The sequence below is a fragment of the Loxodonta africana genome, chromosome 11, assembly GCF_030014295.1.
Source record: "Loxodonta africana isolate mLoxAfr1 chromosome 11, mLoxAfr1.hap2, whole genome shotgun sequence".
NCBI classification, from domain to species: Eukaryota; Metazoa; Chordata; class Mammalia; order Proboscidea; family Elephantidae; genus Loxodonta; species Loxodonta africana.
Window position 1 is genome coordinate 28,583,710 of NC_087352.1, and position 26,617 is coordinate 28,610,326.

General features: G+C 50.2%; 1 protein-coding gene across 1 annotated transcript; it reads right to left on the reverse strand.

The window, feature by feature from the left end:
* Nucleotides 1–1,647: 1,647 nt before the first annotated feature.
* On the reverse strand, nt 1,648–26,608 carry ZNF837 (zinc finger protein 837). Its single transcript, XM_023543690.2, is given in 7 exon segments — nt 1,648–6,607; nt 6,609–6,791; nt 6,793–7,112; nt 7,115–7,277; nt 11,833–12,081; nt 13,061–14,038; nt 26,012–26,608. Coding segments are annotated over 4 exon segments (1,620 nt in total). The 5' UTR covers nt 7,239–7,277; nt 11,833–12,081; nt 13,061–14,038; nt 26,012–26,608; the 3' UTR covers nt 1,648–5,614.
* Between the last annotated feature and the right edge of the window lie 9 nt (nt 26,609–26,617).

Below are 26,617 nucleotides of genomic sequence, written 5' to 3' on the forward strand. Positions count from 1 at the left end.
AAGGAATTGGTCGGTTTTGCCATTCCGCTAGACTTAAAGGGAGCCAACCCTAGAGGTTGGGGGGAGACTTCACTACCATCAAGAAGAACTAGGAGCATAGCTCGTCCTTTGGACCTGGAGATTCTGCACTGAGAACCTCGTAGACCCAGGAGACAGTTGTAACACTGGAGATGGCACATGACAGAACCAGAACGATTGAGGAGCAGATCAAGAGCTGTACACCTTCGGGCAGAAGGTTTCCTGGTGGAATGGGGTGCCTCTGGTTGCTCATTAGTGGAACTAAAGAACTATGTAATACTTGCCCAAGCAAGGCAGAGGTCAGAGAGGGTTGAAAGCGAGGGCCAAGGGCTGAGATCAAAGAACAGTATCCTGACTTGTTCCTGTTACTTCCAAGTTGATCCTGATTCTGAGTTGTTACCTGTTAAATTCCCTCGTAAACCCCGTAATCGTGAGTATGGTCTGTGAGTTCTATATGGCCATTGCAATAAATTATCAAACCCAGCAGAGAAGTAGAGAGTGCTGTGGGAGGGATGACTGGTGTGAGAATTGGTTTAAAAAAAAAAAAAAAAGTTTGGAGAATGGAGGTATGTCTGACTTCCACCTCACAGGAATCACCTTTGGGCTGATGCTGATTTTGATTCTCACTCCCCCTGAAGTTAGAATGAGGAGGTCTGACTCACTGCCATTTTTACATAAACTAATCATGGATGTGACATCCCACCACCTTTATCATATTCTGTTCATTTGAACCAAGTCACTAATTCCAGCCTACATTCAAGGGAAGGTAATCACAAAGGTGTGACTATCAGGAGGCAAAGGTCATTAGGAGTCATGTCAGAAGGCGGCCTACCACATTCTTCTTTTGAGACCCAACCCAGAGATGACTGGATGAGTCAGGGCAATATCAGGAAACATTGTGAAAGCGTTGAAATGGCAAGGGGAAAGAAAACCAGCACTACTGAGTAAATGAATAATTTCTTTTATAAGGATCAGCACAAAGCTGGTTCCTATGAAGCGGAGGTTAAAGATGTCCCAAAGGTCCAACTTTTTCCAAACTGTTGTACCACTCCATCATCTCTAACACCAACTACTCCCCCTCCCCTCAGTACCCTCCCTCTCATCATTGGGTTCAGTAATTCACTGCGTCTCACAGAACTCACAAACTGTACTTACAGTTAAGTGGTTTATTAGGGAAGTAACAGGTTACAACTCAGGATCAGGATCAACTTGGAAGTAACAGGAACAATTCAGGGTGCAGTTCCTTGATCAGGGCAGCTTCTCCTCGCCCTCTGCTGCCGGGCCCTACTGGGGGCCTTCTCAGGCAAGTGTTACAATTCTAGCTCTTTGGGTTGGCAAGCCCCACCGCAGCTGTCTTTTGGGGTCTCCTGGTTCCTGTGGTCTCTCGCCACTATTGCTCTATCTACTGCTGCTCCCTCATGTTTTGTTGTCTTCCATGTTACAGCTCAGCTCCTCTCCTCCTGTCCCTCTCCCTTTAAGTCTAGCAGGGTGGCAAAACCGACCAACCCCCTAGTTAGGGTCCCATACATCTTATTCGTATGGTCCCACCCCTACAAGGGTGCTATGCACCTTATTTACATTATTAGTAAGCAACCAATGCCCTTAGTGAGCCACAAGTGCCTCATTTGCATACCCCCACAGTCATTTGGCAGATCTTTGCAAAAAAAAAAACACCTTTTTTTTGGTTTTTTTGCAAAGACTTTAGCTAGAAGGCCCATATTAAGTAATTCAGGGCACCACGTTGGGTTTGCTGTCCAGCTCACCCTTCTGGGTTATCTAAGAATTTCATTGTTTTTCAGCCATTTTCCAACTGTGTAGTCTTAGAAAGCTGATAGTAATGCAAAAGATTTTTATCCATACAAATGCAAATAAGTGCTGTCTGGTAGAGATGCAATTGATTATTGCTTTGTGGGTATCCACCAGTTTTGCATCTGTTAACAAATTCAAATGACTGCTGCCTAGCCAACATCTTGGTTGCAATCTCATAAGAGTTCTGGAGCTAGAACCTCTCAGCCAAGCTGCTCCTGAATTCTTCACCCACAAGAAACTGTGTAAAATGATAGATGTTTTTGTTGTTTTAAACCACTCAGTTTTGAGCTAATGTATAAGCAGCTATGGTCAGCTAATACAGAGGGCCATTCTCCAGGACAGACTCTGAGTGCCAGAAGAAGGACTTGCTCTGCCTGAAGGTCTGATGGCAAGTCTCCACATCTATAGAGCCACTCTCTAGTATTCATCTGGTGGTGCTTGATGAAGGACAAGCTGTCTGCCAACACCTTCCTGTACAGTCACTGCACACATAAGGGTGGCTGGCACTGTGCCTGGCAGGGATTGAACACCCAATAGAAGTGGTGTTGCAAGATAAAAGACAAGTCAACCATCTTGGAAGTGGATCCTCCAGCTCCAGTCATGCCTTCAGATGACTGCTGTCCTGGCCTACAGCTTGAACACAACCTCATGAGAGACCCTAAATTAGAACAAACCAGTTCAGCTGCTCCCAAATTCTTGACCCACATAAACTGTGAGGATATTAAGTACTTTTTATTACTCTAAGCCACTACGTTTTAGAGATGTTTGCAACTGGACCAAACACTTGTGTAAGTGAATAGACGATCCTCATGACAGACAGGGATGCCACAGCCCAGTGGTGCCAAGATCTTTCTGTTTCCAGATTCATTTGTTCAGTTGTTCATCATTTACTGAGCACCTGCTATGGGTCCAGAGCTGCCCTGAATGCTAGGGACACAGCCGTGAGCAAGACAGACATTGCCCCATACTTAAGGATATTGCCGGTAAGGGAGAGACCACGAATAAACATATCATCATGTCAGGTGTTGGTGAACGCTAGCGACAAAAAAAAAAAAAAAAGGAACAAAGCCACATGCGGGGTGTAGGAAGGTTAGGGCAGTCAATGAAGGCCTCTCAGAGAAAGAATCATTTGGGCAGAGAGACCTGAAAGAGGTGAGCAAACACCAGGTGCCACAGTGTGGCAGGCTGAGGGAACAACACATATGAATCTGCCTGGTGTGCCTAAGTGGAATATTCTAACTCCATTTTTTGATGTTTGACTGCTGACAGCTTTTAAACTTAACTCCTCCCTTTTCGCCCCACATCTGGGCAAGCCGGTAAGAGAGCAGGAGTGCTCCCTCCTTCAGCACAGAAGGGAGTTTCAAACCACACAGGAACTGTCACTCTGGCCCCACCCCCAAACACCATAAAAACCCCAAGCCAGTCTCCTTTCCTTGCTTTCTCAAGCCATTTTTGGATCAGATTGGGAGGCCTGCCCTGCTTTCCCAAGGAAGCCTCATTTTGTAAGTAATAAACCTTTTTATACCCTCTTAGTATGCATGTGTTGACATCTGAACCAAATTCAGGGTGGAAGTCCATCCTGACTATGTAGTGGCTACAAAACTGAAGAGCAGGGAGGCTGGGCATGGGGAAAGCATGAGGGTGCGAGATAATGTCAGAGAGGTAATGGGGCCCAGCCATGAAGGGACTTGAAGGGCACAGTGAGGACTTGATATTTTATTGTGTGAAAGGAAAGTAGAGGGACATGATCTGATCGCGACTTTACAGATGCCCCCTCCCACCCCGCCTACCGTGTGGGGAGTAGACTGGGGGTATGGAGCCAGACACAGGTCACTGCAATTGTCCAGGTGAGTGATGATGGTAGCTGGACCAGGGGTGAGGGTGGAGGGACGTTCCCTGGTGTGAACTTGGCCAGGGCAGATGAAGTGGACACCTGCTACATCTGCGACATACAATGACGCTCATCTCTGAAGCACTTTGAGGATCACTGAGCACAGGAAATGTAAAACCTAGGGCCAAGTCTGGTACACAGTAGGCATTTAACAAAGAGCTCCAATGGTCTCCTGCTAGCTGTCCCCAGGAATGCTCACCCCCTACAAGACACCTTACCCCACAGGACCCACGCATCTTTTCCTCCAAAGGAGTCAGGACCTCAGGGACAGGAGTCACAAAGCAAAGGGAGCTTCACAAGGGCCCTCTCCCAGGCTCCAAATCCAGTTGGAAACATTTTGCTGATTAAACCTGCACACATTTGCTTCTTTAGAATACTTGGGGCTCTGAGTTTTTCTTCCTTCCACCCATCATACTGCCCACTTGCTGTGGGTTGGTGGGTGGGGGGGACCATGCCATCATGATGGAGGCCCAGAGGGTGGAGGCAGCATTGGAAGGGGTGGAGGCAGGACCCTGGAGCCCCGGAAGGCCGACTGGCAGGGTATTGCTGCAGAGTCTTAGGCCACACTCTGGGAACTCTGCTGGAGGGATTGAGGGCCTAGGCCCTGGGCTCCCTGTGCAGCTCTGGCTGAGCCTCTCTGAATGACCATAATATGGGGTAAGAGTCGTCCCAATCCACACAGAGTGAGGATCAAATGGGACGCAGAGTGCTTAGCACAGGTCTGGTATGTATTAAGTGCCACAAACTTGGTTTCTGGAGTGGGGAGTGTGAGAGTATCCCTTTGGTGATGGGTGTGGAGAATGGAGTGCGGGGGGAGGGTTGAAATTAGAATCATATTAATAGTATTTCATTGCCGTGGAGTTGATTCCAACTCAGTCTTGGTGGGGCTACTAATCTAAAGGTTGGCAGTTTGAACCCACCCAGCTACTCATCAGAATAAATGCTTGGTCAACTACTTTCATACTTCCCTGTGGGAAGGTTCTACTTTGTAACACAGAGGGTGGCCATGATTAATACTGTAGATATATAAAAATCTGGGCAACATGCCGCTCTAGGAGCCTGGCGGCACCTCACAGCACCTCTGCGGTGGCCTCTGGGTCTGTCTTTGTCTTTGCTTCTTCTCAGACCGCAGAGGCTTCTGGGATGTGTGATTTGGCCTGGAATTCCAAAGGCCAGGATCCAAAGTAACTTGCAGCTGCCTTCACCCACCAAACACAGACGGGCTCGGGTTGCCTGGGAATCTCGCTCCCCTAGAAAGGGAGCCCTTTCCATGGTTAGAACCCAGGCATACCACCACCTTTAGCCCCGGGAAGAGTCACGAGCTGTGCTGGGTCCTTCCCTCCAGGTCTGGGGAGGCCAGAGGAGGCCTCTCGGAGACCTAAGGGAGGAGTCAGGGGCCTGACTACAAGAGAAGGTGTGAGAAGACCCTGAGGCCACCAAGGGCTACTGAAGCCACTAAGGACAGTGAGAGATTCTAGGTTGAAATTGTGCCTCTGTTATCTGGCCAAGCCCCTGTGGAGTCACTTCACCTCTCTCCCCAGTGGACCAGCGGACCAGCAGGCACAGGAATGTCCACTGAAAAGAAAACTCCTGAAATGTGAACAAAGCGCTGGCCTAAGTCAGCGCTCCATACACGAGATTATCATTGCTTCATCTAGAACGGACGCTGAGGCTCGGGTGGAAAGGGGTCAGACACATATGTGGAGCAGGAGCCACAAGCAGGAAACCTGTGAACGCCACGTATACAAAATGAGGTTTAATAACAGTTACAAACATTTGTGGTTTGTGAGGTTTCCGGGAGGCTGGCCTCTCCTCACCCTGGGGGACATGGCAGGACACACAGTGCTGGCACCGTAGCCTCCCACCGGCACCCACCCACCGGTTCTCCCCAGCGAGTCAGGGCGCAGCGGGGGCTGCGTGCCGCTTCTGGTGCTCGCTGAGGTTGGAGCGCTGGCTGAAAGCGCGGCCGCACACGCCACACGCGTAGGGCCGCTCGCCCGTGTGCGTGCGCAGGTGGCGCACCAGGCTGCAGTTGCGCACGAAGGCCTTGCCGCAATTGAGGCAGATGTAGGGCTTCTCGCCCGAGTGCAGGCGCTCGTGCTGGCGCAGCTCAGAGCAGCCACGAAAGGTCTTGCCGCACTCTGGGCAGCCGTAGGGCCGTTCTCCGGTGTGCGCGCGCTGGTGCTGCACCAGGCCCGAGCGGCCCTTGAAGGCCTTCTCACACAGCAGGCACGCGTAGGGCTTGGCGCTGCTGTGCGTGCGCTGGTGGCGGCTCAGGTTTGAGCGCTGGTTGAAGGCCTTGCCGCACTCGGGACACGTGTAAGGCTTCTCACCCGTGTGCACACGCCGGTGCCCCACGAGATGCGAGAAGAGGCCGAAGGCCTTGGCACACTCAGTACACTTGTACGGCTTCTCCTCATAGAGGGCTGGCACCTGCAGGATCCCTGGGCACCCCTCATCCCAGTCCCTGCAGGCTGAGCGCTCCAGCAGGAAGGTACTCTGAGCCGGGACTGGGCCGCCGCGCTGCCGCTCTGACGAGTGCGTCTTTTGGTGACGGTAGAGGCCGGAGCAGCGCACAAAGGCCTTGCCGCACTCGGCACACTCGTAGGGCCGCTCGCCCGTGTGGATGCGCTCATGCTGCAACAGGCTTGAGGTGCGGGTGAAGGCCTTGCCACAATCGTCACACGTGTACAGCCGCTGGGCTGCGGGGTCCACGGCACTGGCGGGAGGACCTGTGGCCTGACTGCACTCGGGACCCGTCGGAGAGCCCTCACCTGTAGGGCTACCCTGCTGCTGCTGCTGCCTGGAGAGGCCGAGGTGCTTCCCACACCGGCCACACGGGCGGGGCTCTCTTGCCGCCTGCATCCGCTCCTGTGGGGCCAGAGGAGCCCCTCCAGGCACAGACGTCACTGCACTCCCCTAACTCGCATGCCTGGGGCTGCTCCAAAGAGGGGCTCCGCTAGGGGGGACTCAGCTGCAGGGTCCCGGGGAAGGTCTGGACACCCATCCCTTGTTTGCCTGGCCGGTTGTCTGTGAGGACCCCACGCGGCTGACCCCGAGGACAGCTCCAAAGCAACGCCTTGGACACCGCAGTGGTCACATGCTACAGTCTTCTCCCCACGGAGGGCTCTGAGATGCCACGTCGGGTAGAAGCTTTGGCTGTAGGCACTGGCACCAGCCAGGCACCGACAGGGGCCATCCACAGTGTGCGGCCCCTGGGAGGTGGCCAGGTCCAGGTCCTGAGAGGAGGAAGGGGTACGCGGCTCCCACACTAGCAGTCCCGCTCCAGGGCTGGGGCTCACGCCTAGAACGCAGCCCTGAGAACAAGCGCCAGGGGGGATCGTCCTGCCGCCAGCCGCCCCTCCACACAGATTTCCCTTCTGCGAGGGGTGATCCCAGCTCTGTCCTCTGTAAGGGTCCTTGACTCCATCTTGGGCCTCTCCTCGGGGTCCATGGTGGTTCCCTGGGGATCAGCCTCAGGGACTCTTCCCTGACCCACATCCCTGGCCCAAACCTCCATCCTGGGGCTGGCCCCAATTCCGAGTCCTGGTTGCTGGATCTGGAAGAGCAGAGGAGAAATGGCGAGGTTGGCAATTCCCAGGAGGCAGAAGAGGAGAGGTGGGCTAAAAATGACCCCACAACTGACACTCACCTGACAGCGCCCAGCACTCCTCAACCAGGGAAAAGTGAGGAGGACAGATGGCTAGGGGATGAGAATGCTGGAGCCAGCATCTTCCTGCCCCTCCTCACAGCCACTGTTGTGCCTTGGGTGCCACCCAGACCCGAGATCAGCCTTCTGATGGTTTTCCTGCTCCCCAACCTCACCTCCTCTGACAGCTGCTGGAGCACCCTGACCCTAGCAGTTCAGACCAGTCATGTCTGAGGAGGGGCTTGGCCAGGTGTGGCTATAATTCCCCAGTGGGGAAGAGACTCAGCTGTGTGGCCACCATGGAGGGAGGGGTCAGGTGGAGAAGGCCCACCAAGTCGACTTGGTTACTTGTATGTGACTTCTTTAACAGTGAGAAACCTGTCTCCCATGAACCTCAACATTCTCACTTATTTGTTCAATTCCCTATAAGTAACCAAGTTCCTCAAAAAGTTAAACACAGAATTACCATATAACCCAGCAATTCCACTCCTGGGTATATACTGAAGAGAAATGAAAACTCATGCCCACGCCAAAACTTGTACATCTATGTTCAACTGATGAATGGAATAAAATATGATATATCCAATGAAATATTATTCAGCATAAAAATGAATTAAATACTGATACATGCTACATCATGGGTGAACTTTAAAAGCCTTATGCTAAGTGAAAAAAAACAATCACATATATTGGATGATTCCATTTATATGAAATGTCAGAACAGACAAATCTGTAGAGACAGAATATAGATTAGTTGTTGCAAAGAGCTGAGCGGGAAAATGGAGACTGACAGCTAATTGCTACAGGCTTTTTGATAAGATGAAAATGTTCTGGAATTAGATGAGGGGGGTTGTTGCACAACTCTTTGGATATACCAAAATATAAAAATTTTACCAAAAACAAAAAAAAACTAAAAACCACCCTGAATTGTACATTTTAAAATGATTAATTTTGTTATATAAATTATATCTCAATTAAGACAAAATGCACAGAATGCACCCACCTCAAGAACCGTTCCTGTCCTTAGTGTGCCTGGGCCTCTGCCCAAGGGCAGCCTGGGAGAACCCACCCAACACCAGCCAAGACATTATGTGGACCCTGGCCACAGTGATGGCACTGCTTGGAACGTGTGTGCGTCCGTGCGTGCGTGTGTGCGTGCGTGTGCGTGTGTGTGTTTAAACAATACCTTTGTGATAAGAAAAACCAGGCTCTTCAAAATATCTAGGTTTAAAAAGTTGACTTCTCGCTGACTACACACCGGAACACCAAGCCAAGTGGTCCCATCAGAAGCTCTGGGGTGACAGCATTCTCTTGCAGGCATCCCTAAATCCACTCATATCAACAGCATGTCTCCAGAAGAAAACGCTTCGTGCGAAGCAGGACACGCCCACTGGAAAGAGCAGCCTCCACGCAGGAAGGGCTGCCTGTGCAGTACTCTCAGGGCGCAAAGTGGATTTCTAATGGGTGTCACAAACCCGAGGGCACTGCTGTCACTCAGTTTGCAGACAGGAAGCAGCAGCTGGGTGAGGGTGAGACTCAGCAAGGCCATGAAGCCCTGTCCTCCACACCCAGGTTACTGGCTGGCTCCCCACCACCACCATGTTGTTCAACTTCTGCCTCTAAAAGGTGTGGCTGTACCCACTGGCAGGTGTTGGCCAGCCAGGGAGAGCCATGCAGGTCAGTCCTGCCCCTCCGCATCTCATTCAGCCTCCCCTGCACCCCTGAACCTCCACCCTCAGCAACGCAGGTTTTGCAGTTCCTTTGTCTGCCTTTAGGAAGCCAGGGTTAGGTTAGGCTAACCCTGCAGAGGGCAAACTGCAGAGTGTAAGAAAACCACCAGGACCCTCTTCTAAGGGGCTCAGTCCGGAGACACTGCCAATCTTGGATCCCAGGCCCCACCAGGCCAGGGAGTGGGTGCCTACCACAAATACTGATATAGGGTCCCTGTCGCCCCCTCTCTCCTATGACTGTAGCCCCAGGATGGACCCCAACTCCCCACTCAGGGAAGGGGCAGCCCCACCATGAGTGCTAAGCAGGCAGGACAGGGCTGGGGCCCAGGTCTGCAGCACGGCTACAATTTTATTACAGCTCTGATCATCCCTGAGCAGGGTCTGGCGCTTCTACAATCGTGCATTCAGCCCAAAAAAAGAAGCCTTAACAGCTGAGGTCAGGGTCTCTGGAGGAACCAATGTCTGGCCTTGCCAGGTTGTCATGCTCCAGTCGTGAGGGACAATGGGACCCAAGCACCTGCCACACTCCTGCCCCAGGATTTTCGGTAAATGCTGTGCTACCCTGGCAGGGTCACAGTTCCTGGCCTCATGCCCCAGTTTGTACAATAGATAGCAGCCAGAGCAGGACTCCGAGCTAGACGCCCAATATGACCTTCCAAACCTCCAGGGACCACAGGCTAAGGACCCCGCCAGGGCGGGAGAAGACGCCTGAGGCAGCCTGACCAAACCAAGATGGCTAATCATCTTCCAGTCACCACAATAGCCCCACATAAGCCCAGGGACAGGTGGCCCAGGACTGCGTAGGCTCCATTAAAGGAGGCTGCAGTGGGTTGAATGGTGCCCCCCAAAAAGGTATGTCCACATCCTAACCTCTAAACCCTGCAAATGTGAAAGGTCATGTTTGGAAAAGGGTCTTTACAGATGTAATTAAGGATCTCTAGATGAGATCATCCTAGATTACCCTAGTAGGCCCTAAATCCAACAAGTGTCCTTGTAAGACAAAAGGACATTTAGGAAAGAGGAGAAGGCTATGTGAAGATGGAGACCGTGAGAGATTTGAAAATGTTGGCTTTGAAGTTAGTAGTGATACGGTAACAAGCTAAGGAAGGCAGAGAGCCACCAGAAGATGCAAGAAGAAAGGAAGAGTTTCCCCCCTAAATTCTCTGGAGAAAATGTGGCCCTGTTGACACCTTCATTTCAGACTTCTGGCCCCCAGAACTGAGAATAAACTTGTGCTGTTTTAAGTCACGAGGTCTGTGGTAATGTTACAGCACTCACAAGAAACTAATACACCTATCCTCTACCTGTGGCTTAGCCCAGCCTCCTGCCCCTGTGCCTTGGTGTCTCTGTCCCCTAGGCCAGGAGGCCCTCCTTAATCCATGCCCTGTGCCCAAAGCTGCCCTCCGCAGAGCCCTGCTCCAATCCCATTCCCTGACCTCACTACCCTTGCTGACTTCAGTTACACCACCTGTGACATAGTAAGTACTCATTAAATATTTTGTTGTATAAATGAATGGATAAATATCTTAATCTTTGAAAGGACTAACTGAAATTTTTTTCTCCACCTTCTGGTGCAGTCTGAACTCTCCCAGCAGAGTTATCAAGTCCACTCCCCTAAACACACAAGGGTTGGGGAACAAGTCCGTTTCTCTCTCTTTCCTTCCTTCCCTCCTCACATCTCTACTTTCAGGCCTTCATTTCTCAATGAGGATCCTGAGTAAGCTGGATGTAAACAATAATAATAAAATTACTTTTAAAAAGAAAAGCGCTCACAAGTAAAGACGCCAACTGACTTCCTACTTGACAGAGCAGAAAAGCCCAGAGCTCATCCTAAAGCCTCCAAAACCAAAAACCCGTTGCTGTCGAGTCGATTCTGACTCATGGTGACCCTGTAAGGACAGTGTAGAACTGCCCCATACGGTTTCCAAGGAGCGCCTGGTGGATTCGAACTGCCCACCTTTCGGTTAGCAGCCGGAGCTCTTAATCACTACACCACTACGGTTTCCTTCCTAAAGCCCCAAAAAGTTGTTTAACAAGAAATTAAATTTTATCAGGGGGCTACGCAGGCCTGCTTTACGCCATTTCACACTGGATTTTGACCATCCCCTGTGCACTTGGTTCTCAAAGCCCTTCACCTGCCCCGCGATGGCCCAGGGTGATAGCGTGGCATGGAGGGCCAACCAGGGCTAGTTGTCACACAGGCCTCCTGCAGGCCCCTGGGTGCCTTTTCCTGACTCTGCATGCGGCTGCTGCGAGTGGACACGCCCCGCTTCATGGGTACTCTTCCGGCCGTTCTAGCTGTCCTCAAGACTGCTGATGAAATGGACTGGGACCCACAACAGCCAGCCATACACAGGGGACTGAAGGGTGGGTTAACATGTTCAAGGCTGACCCCCGCAGAATTCCACGTCCCAGCGCTGATGTCCTGGGCATCGACATGGGCCCCCGCGACAGGTCCTGGGCCTGGCGCCTCCCTTGCGCACGCCTCACTCTCCCCGCTCAGGAGGTGAGAACGCAGGAGCCAGAACTCACAACAGAAGGACCCGCCCGGAACTGAAGGCCCGACGCGCCGCGACCCGCCCGGATCCCGAACATGGACCGGAAGTGCAGAGGCGTGGCGCCTCCGCCTTGGTCCCGGCGCGCTTTGGGAGAGGAAGGAGACGGCACCAGGCTAGGAACCCGCCCGCCCCGGCCTTGCCCGCCGGGGTTGCATGTCCGCGCAGGACGCCACTTACTCGGTACAGGTGGCCCGCGGGGGTCTCCTGGTCCCCGCCCCGCACGCAGCGCGGAGCCTTTCGCCTCCTCCGGGACACCGCGGCACTGAGAAGACCGGACAGCCGCAAGGACGGGCGGCAGTCCACGCGGGGACTGCTGGGAAGTGTAGTCCGGTTGCGTCCGCTCCGACAATGACGGAAAGACGTTAGGGAAGTCGTCTTCGCCAATCACAAGCCTCTTGGTAGTCATGGCAACTGTGGCAGGCGTAACTAAACAGGAAGAGGAGGAGGTCCTGTCGTCAACAAGGAAACGGCGTCCACGGACCTACTGAATACCGACCCCAACAAGGCAGGTGATTGGCTATAACAATAATTGATTGTCCAGGAGCCCAGTCAGATTTCTAGAATATCTACAACTGGAAGAGACTGGCCATTCCCAGCCTCCTTCAGGTTGACTAGAAGGTGTTGAGAAACACTAATGGAGCTTTTAAATGTCCCTGTGCCTGGGCTACCAGCCAGGACTGATAAAATCAGAACCTCTGGGGGTGTTCAAGTTCCCTCGGTTGATTCTAATATGTGTAACCCCACTTTAGAAGCATGGCTGCCCTGAGCCCAAATGTGGTGCTCACTCTGTTTGCTCTGCTGAATAGAATGGGGAGACCAGGCCTCCTATCCATTTATGTCACCCCATTTTGTCCAGATCTTTTCCGTGGCTCCCACCCTCAAGAACATCCTTTCCCACACTGGGACATCCAGTTTTGTGAAGTCCATCATACGCATTGCATTTGGTGACCCAGCCTGTGACTGCCCCACCTACCTGCTCTCACTGTGTATCTCCCTTAGGAGCGCCGGGCTGTTCCACGTACCTTGATCCTGTAAGGAGCCCTGGTGGCACAGTGGTTAAGAGCTCAGCTGCTAACCTAAGGGTCGTTGGTTTGAACCCACCCAGCCACTCCTTGGGAGAAAGATGTGGCAGTCTGTTCCCATTAAAGATTACAGCCTTGGAAGCCCGATGGGGCAGTTCTACTACGCCCTATAGGATCTCCAGGAGTCGGAACTGAACAGGTACGGTTTTGTTGAGCCTGTGGGTGTCTCAACACCAAATGTCCTGTCTTGCGGGTCTGTCCCCCTTTCCAAGGACAAAGTCAGGCCTTGGTTTGTAGCTCTGTGTGCAGCTAACTGCACTCATTGAGGTTGGAGTAGTGGCTGAAGTGCTTCCCGCACACGCTGGACTTGGAGAGCCACTCACCTGTGTGTATCTGCTGCTGGCTCCTGAGCTCCGAGTTGTGCACAGAGACCTTGCCACAGTCACCACAGATGAAGGGCTTCTCTCCAGAGAGTGGTTCTGATGCTGCTGCAGCTCAGAGCTACCACAAAAGGCTGTGCCATACTCAGAGCTGGCATGGGTGCACCGGGGCTTGAGTAGATTGCTCACTGAAGGCTGCATCGACTTCCTGCAACTGTGCTGCTTTTCACTGACGTGAGTCCTCTGGTGCTCAACGTGGCCTTGCCACAATTGGGCCACACAGAGGGCTTTTCACGCCTGTGAGCGCACTGCTGCTGGAGCAGCTCTTTTAAACATCTTTCCTCTCGAGGCATACAGAGGGCCTCTCTCCAGAGTGAATGATCTGGAGTTGCCACAGGCCACTCACTCCACGAGGCTAGAGCTCCACTTGAAGGCCTTGCCGCTTTCTGGCACCCATGCAGGGGCTTCTGTAGAGGAGAAACGACAGCTTCTCTGGAGTAGAAATGGTACAGCCTGTTGCCTACTGGATCGTACACGACTAAGAAATGCAGCACCAGAGAAGCACCTTGCCACACTGGTCACACACAGGGGCTTCTTGAGGGAGATCTTGGGCCAAGTGGGACACTAGAAAGGAAGTGGGGGTCCCTGGGGAGTCATCTTGCCTCTGAAGCTTCCCTTCCACAATGGTCTCCTTCCTGAGAAGGGTATCTCCCGGCTGTCTTTTGCAAGGGGCCTTGGCTTTGTCTTGGGCCTCTCATCAGGGCCCAGGGTGACTCCCCAGGGATCAGTCTTACAGACTCCTCCTTGCCAAGCATCCCAGGCCTGAGCCTCCATCCTGGGGCTAGCCCCGACCAGAGTCCTGGTTGCTGGATCTCAAAGAACAAAGAAAAGGAGAATTTCCAGGAGGAGAGCCATGATAGCAAACCCCAGTGGCCAAAGTGTCCTGGACAACTTGACCAACTTTCCATAGGATCTTGAAAGCTGAAAAGAGGGGGGAGAGAAACATACAAATAAGTTTTGACAAGAGCTGAAGGCAGCCAGCTCAACAGGTTAGATAACCAATGGTTACAACATGGATGAGCTTCAAAAGCATTATGCTAAATGAAAGAAGTTAGACACAAAGGCCACATATTCTCTGATTCCACTTATATGAAATGTCCAGAATAGGCAAATCCATAGAGACAGAAAGTAGATTTTTGGTTGCCAGGAGATAGAGAGGGGGAAATGGGAATGACCATTAATAGTTACAGTGTTTCTTTTGGGGATGATGCAAATGTTAGGAATTAGGTAGTGGTGATAGTTACCCAGCTCTGAATATACTAAAAATGACTAAATTGTACACTTAAGAATTTTATGATATGTGAATTACATCTTTTTAAGTGTTAGAGTGGTCAGTGCAAGGCTCATGGAGAAAGTGGGATTCGAGGCAAGACCTAAGAAGGTGAGAGTCAGCCCTGGGGCTCTCTGGGGAAGAGAATGTCTGTTACGGGAACAGCAATTGCACAGCCTAAGTCAGGATTAGGCCTGGTGTGCTTAAGAACCACCCAGGAGACCTTTGTGGCTAGAGTGGAGCTGAGGGAGAAGGGGATGGTGAACGATGACAGGGACCTGATCTTCCAGGCCTCAAAGGCCACTGTTCAGATTTTGGCTTTTCCTTTGAGGGATTCAAGGATGGTTTTCAGCAGGGGAGGGAGAAAATCTGACTTAGATTTTTATAGACTCTCCCTGACTGCCATGGAGGGGATGGACATTTTCCCCTTTTGGGGGCTAGCCAGAATCTCTGATTCTGGATGAGGAATGTCTTAAGTTCCATGGCTGTGCCCAACTCCCAGGCTCACAGGAATGTCAAGACTGACCCAGGTCAGAGTCTTCCTGCCCTTCAGAGCCAAGCATCCAGTCAGAACCCTAGGAGGTGATCTTGCCCACTTCCTTATCTTCACCCAGCCTGGGTCTGAGTGGCTGGTCACTTACCCAGTCCTGCGGTCTGTATGCCACTCCTCCCACCATTCCCTCCCCATCCAGCCTGAAGGATCTGCGACTCCACACTGAGGTTGCCAGGTGGAGACACAAGATGCAAAACAGCCACCAAAACCAAACCCATTGCTATAGAGTCGATTCCGACTCAGGACAGAGTACAACTGCTGGGTACAGTTTTCACGGAGTGGCTGGTAGGCTCAAACTGCTGACTTTTTGGTTAGCAGTCGAGTTCTTAACCATTAAACCAACAGGGCTCCTTGCAAAACAGCCACAGGAGAAAATATTCCTGATATTCAACTCAATGTGGCTGGGTGACTGGGGGTTCTGAGGCTGTGGGCTCTTTGTGCCTTTGTGATCATACCTTTCCTGCATTTTCTCCAATGAGTAGGCGTTTTGGAAAAAGAAAAAGGCATTTGTGTGTCACAACACTTCAACAACCCCTTAGTCCTAATGCCTGGGCTGGGTTATCTATTGCTGAGTAAGAAACCACTCCAACACCATTTTATTATACTCAACGACTCTGCATGTGGGTCAGGATTCAGGCAAAGCTCCAATACTAACTACAGCCTCAGCTGGGGTGGCTCCAAAGGCTAGAATTTGGCTGGGGAGCCACTCTGGGGCCTGGCACACAGCAGAGCTCAGTAAATGTCAAGTGGACAGGCCATCTTACAGATTAACTGAGGCCCCAAGAGATTTGGTAACTTGTACCATGTTCACAGCAAGTGAGGGGCAGATACGGGCACTCATGTCCCTGTGATTACAAAGTCTGCTGTGTGGCCACTGGTGGTGGAATCTCAGGCCTCTCCCTTGGGTTCCACCAGTCCTGCTGGAAGTCTAGGAAGGTGGGGCATCTTGTCCATTTTAAAGACGGGCTCAGAGAGCGAAAGGCAACTAGAGGAGGACTCAAAGTCCACCTAGGCCAAATTCTTCGTGTTTAGGTTTTCAGGAATCCCTAAACTTTAGCACCCAGAGCCACAGCAGGGCTCCTTCAAATGCAGATCCGGGGCCACCCACAAAGAGTCTGACCCAGTGGGCCTTACCCCCATGAGGTGGGTGCCTGTTTTATCCCTGCTTTGCAGATGGGGAAACTGAGGTCCGGGCAGGAAAGCCGCCCATCGCGGGCTAAACGCCGGCAGCCAGACTGCGAGTCACCGTTCATGCTGGAAATGTGCCTTTGACCAACCGCTCGATTTCGTCCTAACCCACCCCCTGTCCCGCGAGTCGCGGGAACACGGTGACATCCCCATCCCCGCCATCACAGACCACCATCACGCCCCCCGCGTGGGGCCTGGGGAATTGGGTGGCTACTCGATTGCGCTCGCTGGCCCTCGTGGCCTCCTAAGACTGGAGTCTCCAACGCGGCAGGTGGTCCCAGGCCAGTTGCACCCCTTCTAGTCCGCGGTCCATCCCTGGGGCGAGTCCAGTCTCCGGGCCTCCTCGGCTTGGAAACCTACAGCCCGACCCTACCATGACCCCACCTGGCCCAGAAGTACAAGATATCACCCTCCCGTTAATTAAGGGTGCTCTTGTAAGAGTTGCTTCAGGCGCCTGGAGGACTGCCGTCTCCGTGGTTCTCCGGACCGGCGCGGCGTCCGAGATGTCCTTCCCCAGAGTCACGACCAGAGAAGGCCGGAAAGCAGCTCCTTGTTCCCCAGTCCCGCACTCCAGACAGAGCGCGTAGCCTTCCTCCAGCCTTCTTTCTTTCACCCTGGCCCTGAAGGAACTGACGACAAAGGCCTTTGGGAGCTAGCGCGGAGGCTTCCGTAGTCCGTGGCTCTCGGCCTCGTCTCTACAACCATGAATGAGGCAGGAGAGGAAGGTACAATCATGCTCACGCAGCACTAAGGCCTTGTCCTCCGCGGATCGTATTATGGTTACCATGGTGACTGGCGAGCGACAGAGAGAGAGAGACACACACACTCAAGCTGGGGTTTCCAGGCAATAGGCTGTTACCCTGGGGACCCCTGACATCATCCCGCCCTCCAATCACTTGGGTGTTAGTGATTGGTCGTTTTGGGGAAAAGGACTTCTGGTCAAGCGTCCACCAATCAACAGGAGCTTCACCTGGACCTGTCTGAGAGACTGGGAATGCAGGGGCACCCCCAAACACCTGGGTCACCCTTACCAGTTGCTGTGTTATCAATTCTGACTCATGGCAATGCCATGTGTTTCAGAGTGGACTTATGCTCCATAGGGTTTTCAATTCAATGGCTGGGATCTTTCAGAAGTAGATCACCAGGACTTTCTTCCTAAAAAAAAATGGGTGAATTCAAACCACCAACAGTTAGGTTAGCAGCCTAGGACTTAAAGATTTCCACCATCCACGGCAACCTGGGTCATCCTTGTTGTTAGGTGCCCTTGAGTCGGTTCCAACTCATACCAACCCTATGTACAACATATCAAAACACTGCCTGGTCCTTTGCCATTCTCAGAATCATCATGGTTATGCTCATTGTTGAAGCCACTGTGCCAATCCATCTCATTGAGGGCGTTACTCTTTTTCACTGACCATCTACTTTACCAAGCATGATGTCCTTCTCCAGGGACTGATCCCCCTGATAACATATCCAAAGGATGTGAGACATAGTCTCGCCATCCTTGCTTCTAAGGAGCATTCTCGTTGTACTTCTTCCAAGACAGAGTTGTTCATTCTTTTGGCAGTCCATGGTATATTCAATATTCTCCAACACCACAATTCAAAGGCATCAATTCTTCTTCGGTCTTCCTTATTCATTGTCCAGCTTTCATATGCATATGCAGTGGCTGAAAACACCCTGGCTTGGATCAGGCACACCTTAGTCCTCAAGGTGACATCTTTGCTTTTCAACACTTTAAAGAGGTCATTTGCAGCCGATTTGCTCAATGCAAATGCATCTTTTTATTTCTTCACTGCTGCTTCCATGGGTGTTGATTGCAGATCCAAGTAAAATGAAATCCTTGACAACCTCAATCTTTTCTCTGTTTATCATGGCACACTGCTTATTGGTCCAGTTGTGAGGATTTTTGTTTTCTTTATGTTGAGGTGTAATCCATACTGAAGGCTGTGGTCTTTGATCTTCATAAGTAAGTGCTTCAAGTCCTCTTCACTTTCAACAAGCAAGGTTGTGTCATCTGCATAACGCAGGTTCTTAATAAGTCTTCCTCCAATCCTGATGCCCCATTCTTCTTTGTATTCTCCAGCTTCTCGGATTATTTGCTCAGCGTACAGATTGAATAGGTATGCTGAAAAGATAAACCCTGATGCACACCTTTCCTCACTTTAAACCACAAAGTATCCCCTTGTTCTGTTGGAACGACTGCCTCTTGATCTATGTACAGGTTCCTCATGAGCACAATTAAGTGTTCTGGAATTCCCGTTCTTCAAAAGGTTATCCATAATTTGTTATGATCCACACAATCAAATGCCTTTGCAGAGTCAATAAAACACAGGTAAACATCTTTCTGGTATTCTCTGCTTTCAGCCTGGATCCATCTGACATCAGCAATGATATCCATGGTTCCGAGTCCTCTTCTGAATCCAGCTTGAATTTCTGGCAGTTCCCTGTTGATACACTGCTGTAGCTGCTTTTGAATGATCTTCAGCAAAATTTTACTTGTGTGTGATATCAATGAAATTGTTTGATAATTTCCACATTTGGTGGGATCACCTTTCTCGGGAATAGGCATAAATATAGATCTCTTCCAGTTGGTCAGCCAGGTTGCTGCCTTCCAAATTTCTTGGCATAGACAAATGAGTACTTCCCAGTGCTGCATGTTTGTTGAAAGGTCTCAACTGGTACTCTGTCAATTCCTAAAGCCTTGTTTCTTGCCAATGCCTTCAGGGCAGCTTGGACTTCTTTCTTCAGTACTGTCGGTTCCTGATCATCTGTTACCTCATAAAATGGTTGAACATCAATTCTTTTTGGTACAGTGACTCTGTAGTCATTCTATCTTTTTTTCACGCTTCCTAAGTTCAATATTTTCCTTGTAGAATCCTTCAGTATTGCAATTTGAGGCTTAAATTATTTCTTCAGTTCTTTCAGCTTGAGAAATGCTGAGTGTGTTCTTCCCTTTCGGTTTTCTAGCTCCAGGTCTTTGCACGTGTCATCATAATTCTTTACTTTGTCTTCTCGAACCGCCCTTTGAAATCTTCTGTTCAACTCTTTTACTTCTTCATTTTTACCTTTTATCTAGTCGGTATTCAAGAGCAAGTTTCAGACTCTCTTCTGACATTCAGTTAGATCTTTGTCTCCTGTCTTTTTAATGACCTCTTGCTCTCTTCATGTATGATGTCCTTGATGTCATTCAACAACTTGTCTGATCGTCAGTCACTAGTGTTCAATGCATCAAATCTATTCTTGAGATGGTCTCTAAATCCAGGTGAAATATACTCAAGGTTTTTATACTCAAGGTAGTACTTTGGCCCTTGCATATGAGTAATTGATGGTCTGATCCACAGTGACCCCCTGGCCTTGTTCTGACTGATGATACTGAGCTTTTCCATCAACTCTTTCCACAGATGTAGTCGATTTGATTCCTTGTATTCCATCTGGTGAGGTCCACGTGTATAGTTGCCATTTACGTCGGTGAAAAAAGGTATTTGCAATGAAGAAGTCATTGGTCTTGCAAAATTCAATCATGCAATCTCAGGCATCTTTTCTATCACCAAGGCCACATTTTCCAACTACTAACTCTTCTTTGTTTCCAACTTTCACATTCCAACCACCAGTAATTATCAGTGAATCCTGACTGCATGTTTGATCAATTTCAGACTGCAGAAGCTGATAAAAATCTTCAGTTTCTTCATCTTTGCCCTTAGTGGTTGCTGCATAAATTTGAATAACAGTTGTATTAACTGGTCTTCCTTGTAGGCGTATGGATATTATCCTATCACCGACAGCATTGTACTTCAGGATAAATCTTGAAATGTTCTTCTTGACGATGAATGTAACACCATTCCTCTTCAAGTTGTCATTCCAGGCATAGATCATATGATTGTCCCTTTCAAAATGGCCAATACCAGTCCATTTCAGCTCACTAATGCCTAGGATATCCATGTTTATGCATTCCACTTCAGTCTTGACAATTGCCAATTTTCCTAGCTTCATAGTTTGTACATTCCAGATTCCGATTATTAATGGATGTTTGCAGCTGTTTCTTCTCATTTTGAGTCATGCCACATCAGCAAATGAAGGTCCCAAAAGCTTTACTCCATCTATGTCATTAAGGTCGACTCTGCTTTGAGGAGGCAGCTCTTCATGAGTCGTATTTTGAGTGCCTTCCAACCTGAGGGGCTCATCTTCCGGCACTATATCAGACAATGTTTCACTGCTACTTATAAGGTTTTCACTGGCTAATTCTTTTCAGAAGTAGACTGCTAGACCCTTCTTCCTAGTCTTAGTTAGGAAGCTCAGCTGAAACCTGTCTGCCATGGGTGACCCTGCTGGTATTTGAATACCGGTGGCATAGCTTCCAGCATCACAGCAATACACAAGCCTCAACAGTACGACAAACTGACAGATGCGTGGGGGGTGCAGACAAGATTCGGTTTTGTTTCAAGTCAATCTCTTTTGGGATATAAAAGAGATAAGCGAGCAGAGAGACAGGGTGACCTTATACAACCAAGAAAGCACCACCGGGAGTAGAGCACGTCCTTTAGACCCAGGATCCCTGTGCCTACAAGCTCCTAGACCAGGAGAAGATTGATGACAAGGACCTTTCCCCAGAGCCAACAGAGAGAGAGAGTCTTCCTCTGGAGCTGACACCCTGAATTTGGACTTCTAGCCTATTAGACTGAGAGAATAAAGTTCGTTGTAGAAGCCATCCACTTGTGGTATTTGTTACAGCAGCCCTAGATAAGTAACCAAATCAACTACATCTGTGGGAAGAGACGATGGAAAAGCGCAATATCATCAGTCAGAAGAAGGCCAGGGGCCGACTATGGAAAAGACCATCAATTGCTCACATGGAAGTTCAAGTTGAAACTGAAGAAAATTAGAACAAGTCAATAAGAGCCAAAGTGCAATCTTGACTATATCCCACCTGAATTTAGAGACCATCTCAAGAACAGATCTGACTCGTTGAACACTAATGACTAAAGACCAGATGAGTTGTGGAATGACATCAAGGACATCATACATGAAGAAAACGAGAGGTCATTACAAAGACAGGAAAGAAAGAAAAGACCAAAATGGATGTTAGAAGAGACTCTGAAACTTGCTCTTGAATGTCGACTAGCTGAAGTGAAAGGAAGAAATAATGAAGTAAGAGTTTGTCTTAGTCATCTAGTGCAGCTATAACAGAAATACCACAAGTGGATGGCTTTAAGAAAGAGAAATTTATTTCTCCATGGTAAAGTAGGCTTAAAGTCCAAATTCAGGGCATCAGCTCCAGGGAAAGGTATTCTCTCTGTGTCAGCCTTCTCATCAATGTTCCCCTGGACTAGGAGCTTCTCCTCAAAGGGACCCCGGGTCCAAAGGAGGAGCTCTGCTCCCAGCACTGCTTTCTTGGTGGTATGAGGTCTGCAACTCTCTGCTTGCTTCCCTCTCCTTTTATCTCTTGTGAGATAAAAGGTGGTGCAGGCCACAGCCCAGGGAAACTCCCTTTACATTGGATCAGGGATGTGTGGCCTGGGTAAGGGTGGTGTTACAATGCCACCCTAATCCTCTTTAACAGAAAATTACAATCACAAAATGGAGGGCAACCACACAATACGGGGAATCATGGCTGAGCCAAACTGATACACACATTTTTGGGGGGACATAATTCAATCCTTGACAGAGGTGAACATAAGATTTCAAAGCGTGGCTTAAGAAGACAAAGTAAAGTATTATGATGACATGTGCAAAGACCTGGAGCTAGAAAACCAAAAAGGGAAAAACACTCTCAGCATTTCTCAAGCTGAAAGAGCTGAAGAAATAATTTAAGCCTTGAATTGCAATACTGAAGGATTCTATGGGGAAAATATTAAACAACTCAGGAAGCATGAAAAGAAGATGGAATGACTACAGATGTACCAAAAAGAACTGGTTGATGTTCAACCATTTCAGGAGGTAACATATAATGAGGAACTGACAGTACTAAAGAAAGAAGTCCAAGCCGTGCTGAAGGCATTGGCAAGAAACAAGGCTTCAAAAATTGACGGAGTACCAATTGAGACCTTTCAACAAACAGATGCAGTGCTGGAAGTACTCACTTGTCTATGCTAAGAAATTTGGAAGACAGATACCTGGCCAACCGACTGGAAGAGACCTATATTTATGCCTATTCCCGAGAAAGGTGATCCCACCGAATGTGGAAATTATCTAATGATATCATTAATAAATTTTGCTGAAGATCATTCAAAAGCAGCTACAGCAGTATATCGACAGGGAACTGCCAGAAATTCAAGCTGGATTTAGAAGAGGACTTGAAACCATGGATATCATTGCTGATGTCAGATGGATCCTGGCTGAAAGAGAATACCAGAAAGATGTACTGTGTTTTACTGACTCTGCAAAGGCATTCGACTTTGTATATCATAACAAATTATGGATAGCCTTTTGAAGAACGGGAATTCCAGAACACTTAATTGTGCTCATGAGGAACCTGCACATAGATCAAGAGGCAGTCGTTCCAACAGAACAAGGGGATACTTTGTGGTTTAAAGTGAGGAAAGGTGTGCATCAGGGTTGTATCCTTTCACCATACCTACTCAATCTGTACATTAAGCAAATAATCTGAGAAGCTGGATTATGTAAAGAACGGGCATCAGGATTGAAGGCAGTCTCATTAACAACCTGCGTTATGCAGGTGACACAACCTTGCTTGCTGAAAGTGAGGAGGACTTGAAGCACTTACCGATGAAGATCAAAGACCACAGCCTTCAGTATGGATTACACCTCAACATAAAGAAAACAAAAATCTTTACAACTGGACCAATAAGCAACATCATGATGAACAGAGAAGACTGAGGTTGTCAAGGATTTCATTTTACTTGGATCCACAATCAACACCCATGGAAGCAGTAGTGAAGAAATCAAAAGATGCATTGCATTGAGCAAATCGGCTGCAAAAGACCTCTTTAAAGTGTTGAAAAGTGAAGATATCACCTTGAAGACCAAGGTGCGCCTGACCCAAGCCACGGTGTTTTCAGTTGCCTCCTCTGCATGTGAAAACTAGACAATGAATAAGGAAGACCGAAGAAGAATTGATGCCTTCGAATTGTGGTGTTGGCAAAGAATATTGAATATACATACCATGGACTGCCAAAAGAATGAACAACTCTGTCTTGGAAGAAGTACAACCAGAATGGTCCTTAGAAGCACAGATGGTGAGTCTATGTCTCACATACTTTGGATATGTTATCAGGGGGATCAGTCCCTGGAGAAGGACATCATGCTTGGTGAAGTAAATGGTCAGTGAAAAAGTAATGCCCTCAATGAGGTGGATTGACACAGTGGCTGCAACAGTGGGCTCAAGCATTGCAACCATTGTGAGGATGGCGCAGGACTAGGCAGTGTTTCATTCTCTTTTACACAGAGTTGCTATGAGTCAGAACCAACTCAGTGGCACCTAACAACAACAGATAACTAAGACGTAAACCCTGGTGGCATAGTAGTTAAGTGTCTGGCTGCCAACTGAAGGGTCAGCACTTCTAATCCACCAGGTGCTCCTTGGAAACCCTATGGGCCAGTTCTACCCTGTCCTACAGGGTCGCTGTGAGTCAGAGTCAACTCGATGTCAACGGGTTTTTTTTTTTTTTTAAGGTAACTAAGACAGCCCATTGCTGCCGATTGTGCAAGGCCACCCTGAGGGCCATGGTCCCTTTAGAGGGAAATGAATGGAAGCTCAGGACAGAAGGTCAGAACAAGGAAGGGGCTTAGACCATCACAGCCAGCAGGTACGCAGGCCCAGGCACCAGTCCCTGTCTCAAGGCTGTAACAAGCCCCTGCCCCAGGCAAGGTCCCCTAATCCCCATCCTGTGGCCCAGTGGCCAAGGAGTGGTCAAGCTCAGCTTGTCATGGGTCTCCCATGGAACCACGGATGGTGGAGACACTGGCAGGTGTTGGAGCAATACCTGTTGTTCATTGACTTGTTCTTTTATTTATTGTACACATATTTCTTTAGCACTTTGTATATCCAGGGACCCCCCCCCACCCCCGCCCAGAGATCTGGGAGATGAAATATAAGGAATGAGGACAGGCCTGCTAAGGCTAGAGAGTTAGGCTCTTGGACCAACTTGCTTTAGAATTCCAGCTCCGCCCCCTTTTGCTGTGTGATCCTGGAGTTTACTTCACCTCTCTGACCCTCCGTGTCTGTCTCAAAAATGGGGGTGACCTGATTCCTAGACTACTAATGCCTATGGAACCAGGTAGGGGAATGGGGGGAAGTGAGGTCATCTGAACAAGGGGTAACGTGACTAAGTGGGGTCTCGGATCAGCATCTGGTGGAGTAAGGCTGTGCCTCTTGCTTTCTGCCTGGAGCCCTATGATATGATTCATTCTTCGGTGGTTTTAGTGTATGTATTCACCACTGTAGCCTTCTCCAGCCACCCTCACTGTCTCCTGCGGGAACCTGAGAAGTCCCATTCAGGGTTCCTCTGCTCAAAGCCCTTCATCCTACTCAGGATCAAAGCCAAATCCTACAGATCTGTCTTCCCACCCCTACCTGTCTTCTCTAACGTTGATGCTTTCCAAATTCCAGGGTGGAGGGCAGGGATAAGAACTACAGGTAGAGCGGCTGGGAACCTTTGTCTCTAGGTTGATGGAGACTCCTGCCCCCACCAGAGCCTAAGGTCAGAGCTTCAGGGCCTGTGTCCTTCACTGCTCAATGAACAGGGACTGATGGCCCAAAAGGACCCACTTGGGGGAGCCTTCAAGAGTCTCCAGGTCTGAGACACTCCCGGAAGCAAGTGAGCGTGAGCACTTAGTCAACAGAGTAGCTGCTGAGCAGCTGATGTGTGCCTACTCTGGGAGGTTGCTGGAGACAGACCCAGCCCTGGGGCAGTGAGAGACCTGCGTGGGTCATATAGCTGGGTCCCTTGAGGTACCCCCTTGGAGGCTGAGATGGGTGCCAGGGATGGGTGGGGGGGTCGGGATGCCCCAAGCAGCCCTGGAGAACAGATGTACCTGATGTCACCCCTAGGCAGTTACAATGGTTATTGACATTGGGGAGCCCACCAGGTCCCAGTATATGGCCCAGCCTGACTCCTGGGCTCAGGTCTAGGAGATGCTGGACAAACGGAGGGTGTAAAAAGGTCACAGCCTGACTCACACTCTATACACTAGGTACTGGGGTCAATGAGTGGGAATGCAGAGTGGGCAGAGGCACCCACCACCATGCCAACCCCCTGCACCTGCCCAGTGACCCCGGCATCTCCACAGGCCCCAGCTGGCTGGAAAAGGGTAGAGACTGTCCCTCAAGCCACCTGCTAGGCACACCCCCATGGTTTGGGGCCAACGTAGGCTGACTTGGTAGGCATCCAGGCCCCTATGGAGGGGGTAAACGAAGGCACAGAGCAGGAAGCCATCTCCAAACTAGGCTAGCCTTCCTCTTCCACACCCCAGCCCCTCTGAGAGATCTCTCTGGTCTGCAGCTAAGCCAGGAAGAGCTTCGAATGAGAATGCTTTGTGGGTAGGAAACTGATCTCTTCATCTCTTGGCTTTATTTCCCATCTCTCCTTGTCCCAGCCCTTGGCCTCAAACGCATAAAGTTTCTTTTACTTGCAACGGCCGGCCCAGTGCCGCGAGCCGCCCTCGGCCTGTTCCCCAGGTCTAAAGACAGCAGGTCGAGGAAAACCCTTGGGAGGAGTGACCAATGCCCTGAGGCCAACTTGCTGCCAGCCCCTCGCGAGGCCTCCCCACCCATGAGGAACGCAGGCACGGGGCCCTCCCCAGAGTCCCCAACCTGACGGCCACGCTCTCTCCCATGACCCCGTCCGCAACCACTAGATGCTGCTTAGGGACCTCCACCCCGAAACTGTCTCAAACCACTCCTGGTTGGAGATGCGGTTCTCACCTGCGCGACCTTGGGTCTCTCCTCCGGACACCTTACCCTCCCCTCCAAGAACCCGCACACTATCAGTGTGCGCCAGATACGGGGGGCTGCAGCGGCATACCAGGAGCTCCGGCATAGGGTAGAAGGGTCAAGCCAGACTGGGGCCCCTCGACGAGGAACAGGGCTTGCAGCTGCCCTAATTGTGCGTTGTATTCTGGGGAACAGGACTGGGTTAGCGCGGTGGTGAAGGTGGACCGCGAGTAAGCCAGCGCATGCGTGTGGCAGCCGGGGAGCAAGCAAGAGAAGGCAAACGTTACCGCAGGACCCCGCTTCCCCTCCCCGGGCCCGCAAAGCGCGCGTGCCTGTGAGGCGGCTGTGACGGGTAGGATGTGAGGGGCTAACGAAGTGACTATCCCGTTCGAAACTTATGGTGGGTGGGGTGGGAGGTCAGCGGGCGAACAAAAAAGCGACCGCAAGCCAGTCTTCAGTCGTCACTGGACATAGGACTGGCTTCAAAGAAATGTTTGCGCTTGCGCAACGGCCCTCTTGAACGGGCAAGTACCGGATGTCGGACTTCCGCCAGACACCGGGTGGGGCTGTTCGTCGATATGCGCATGCGCCACAGAT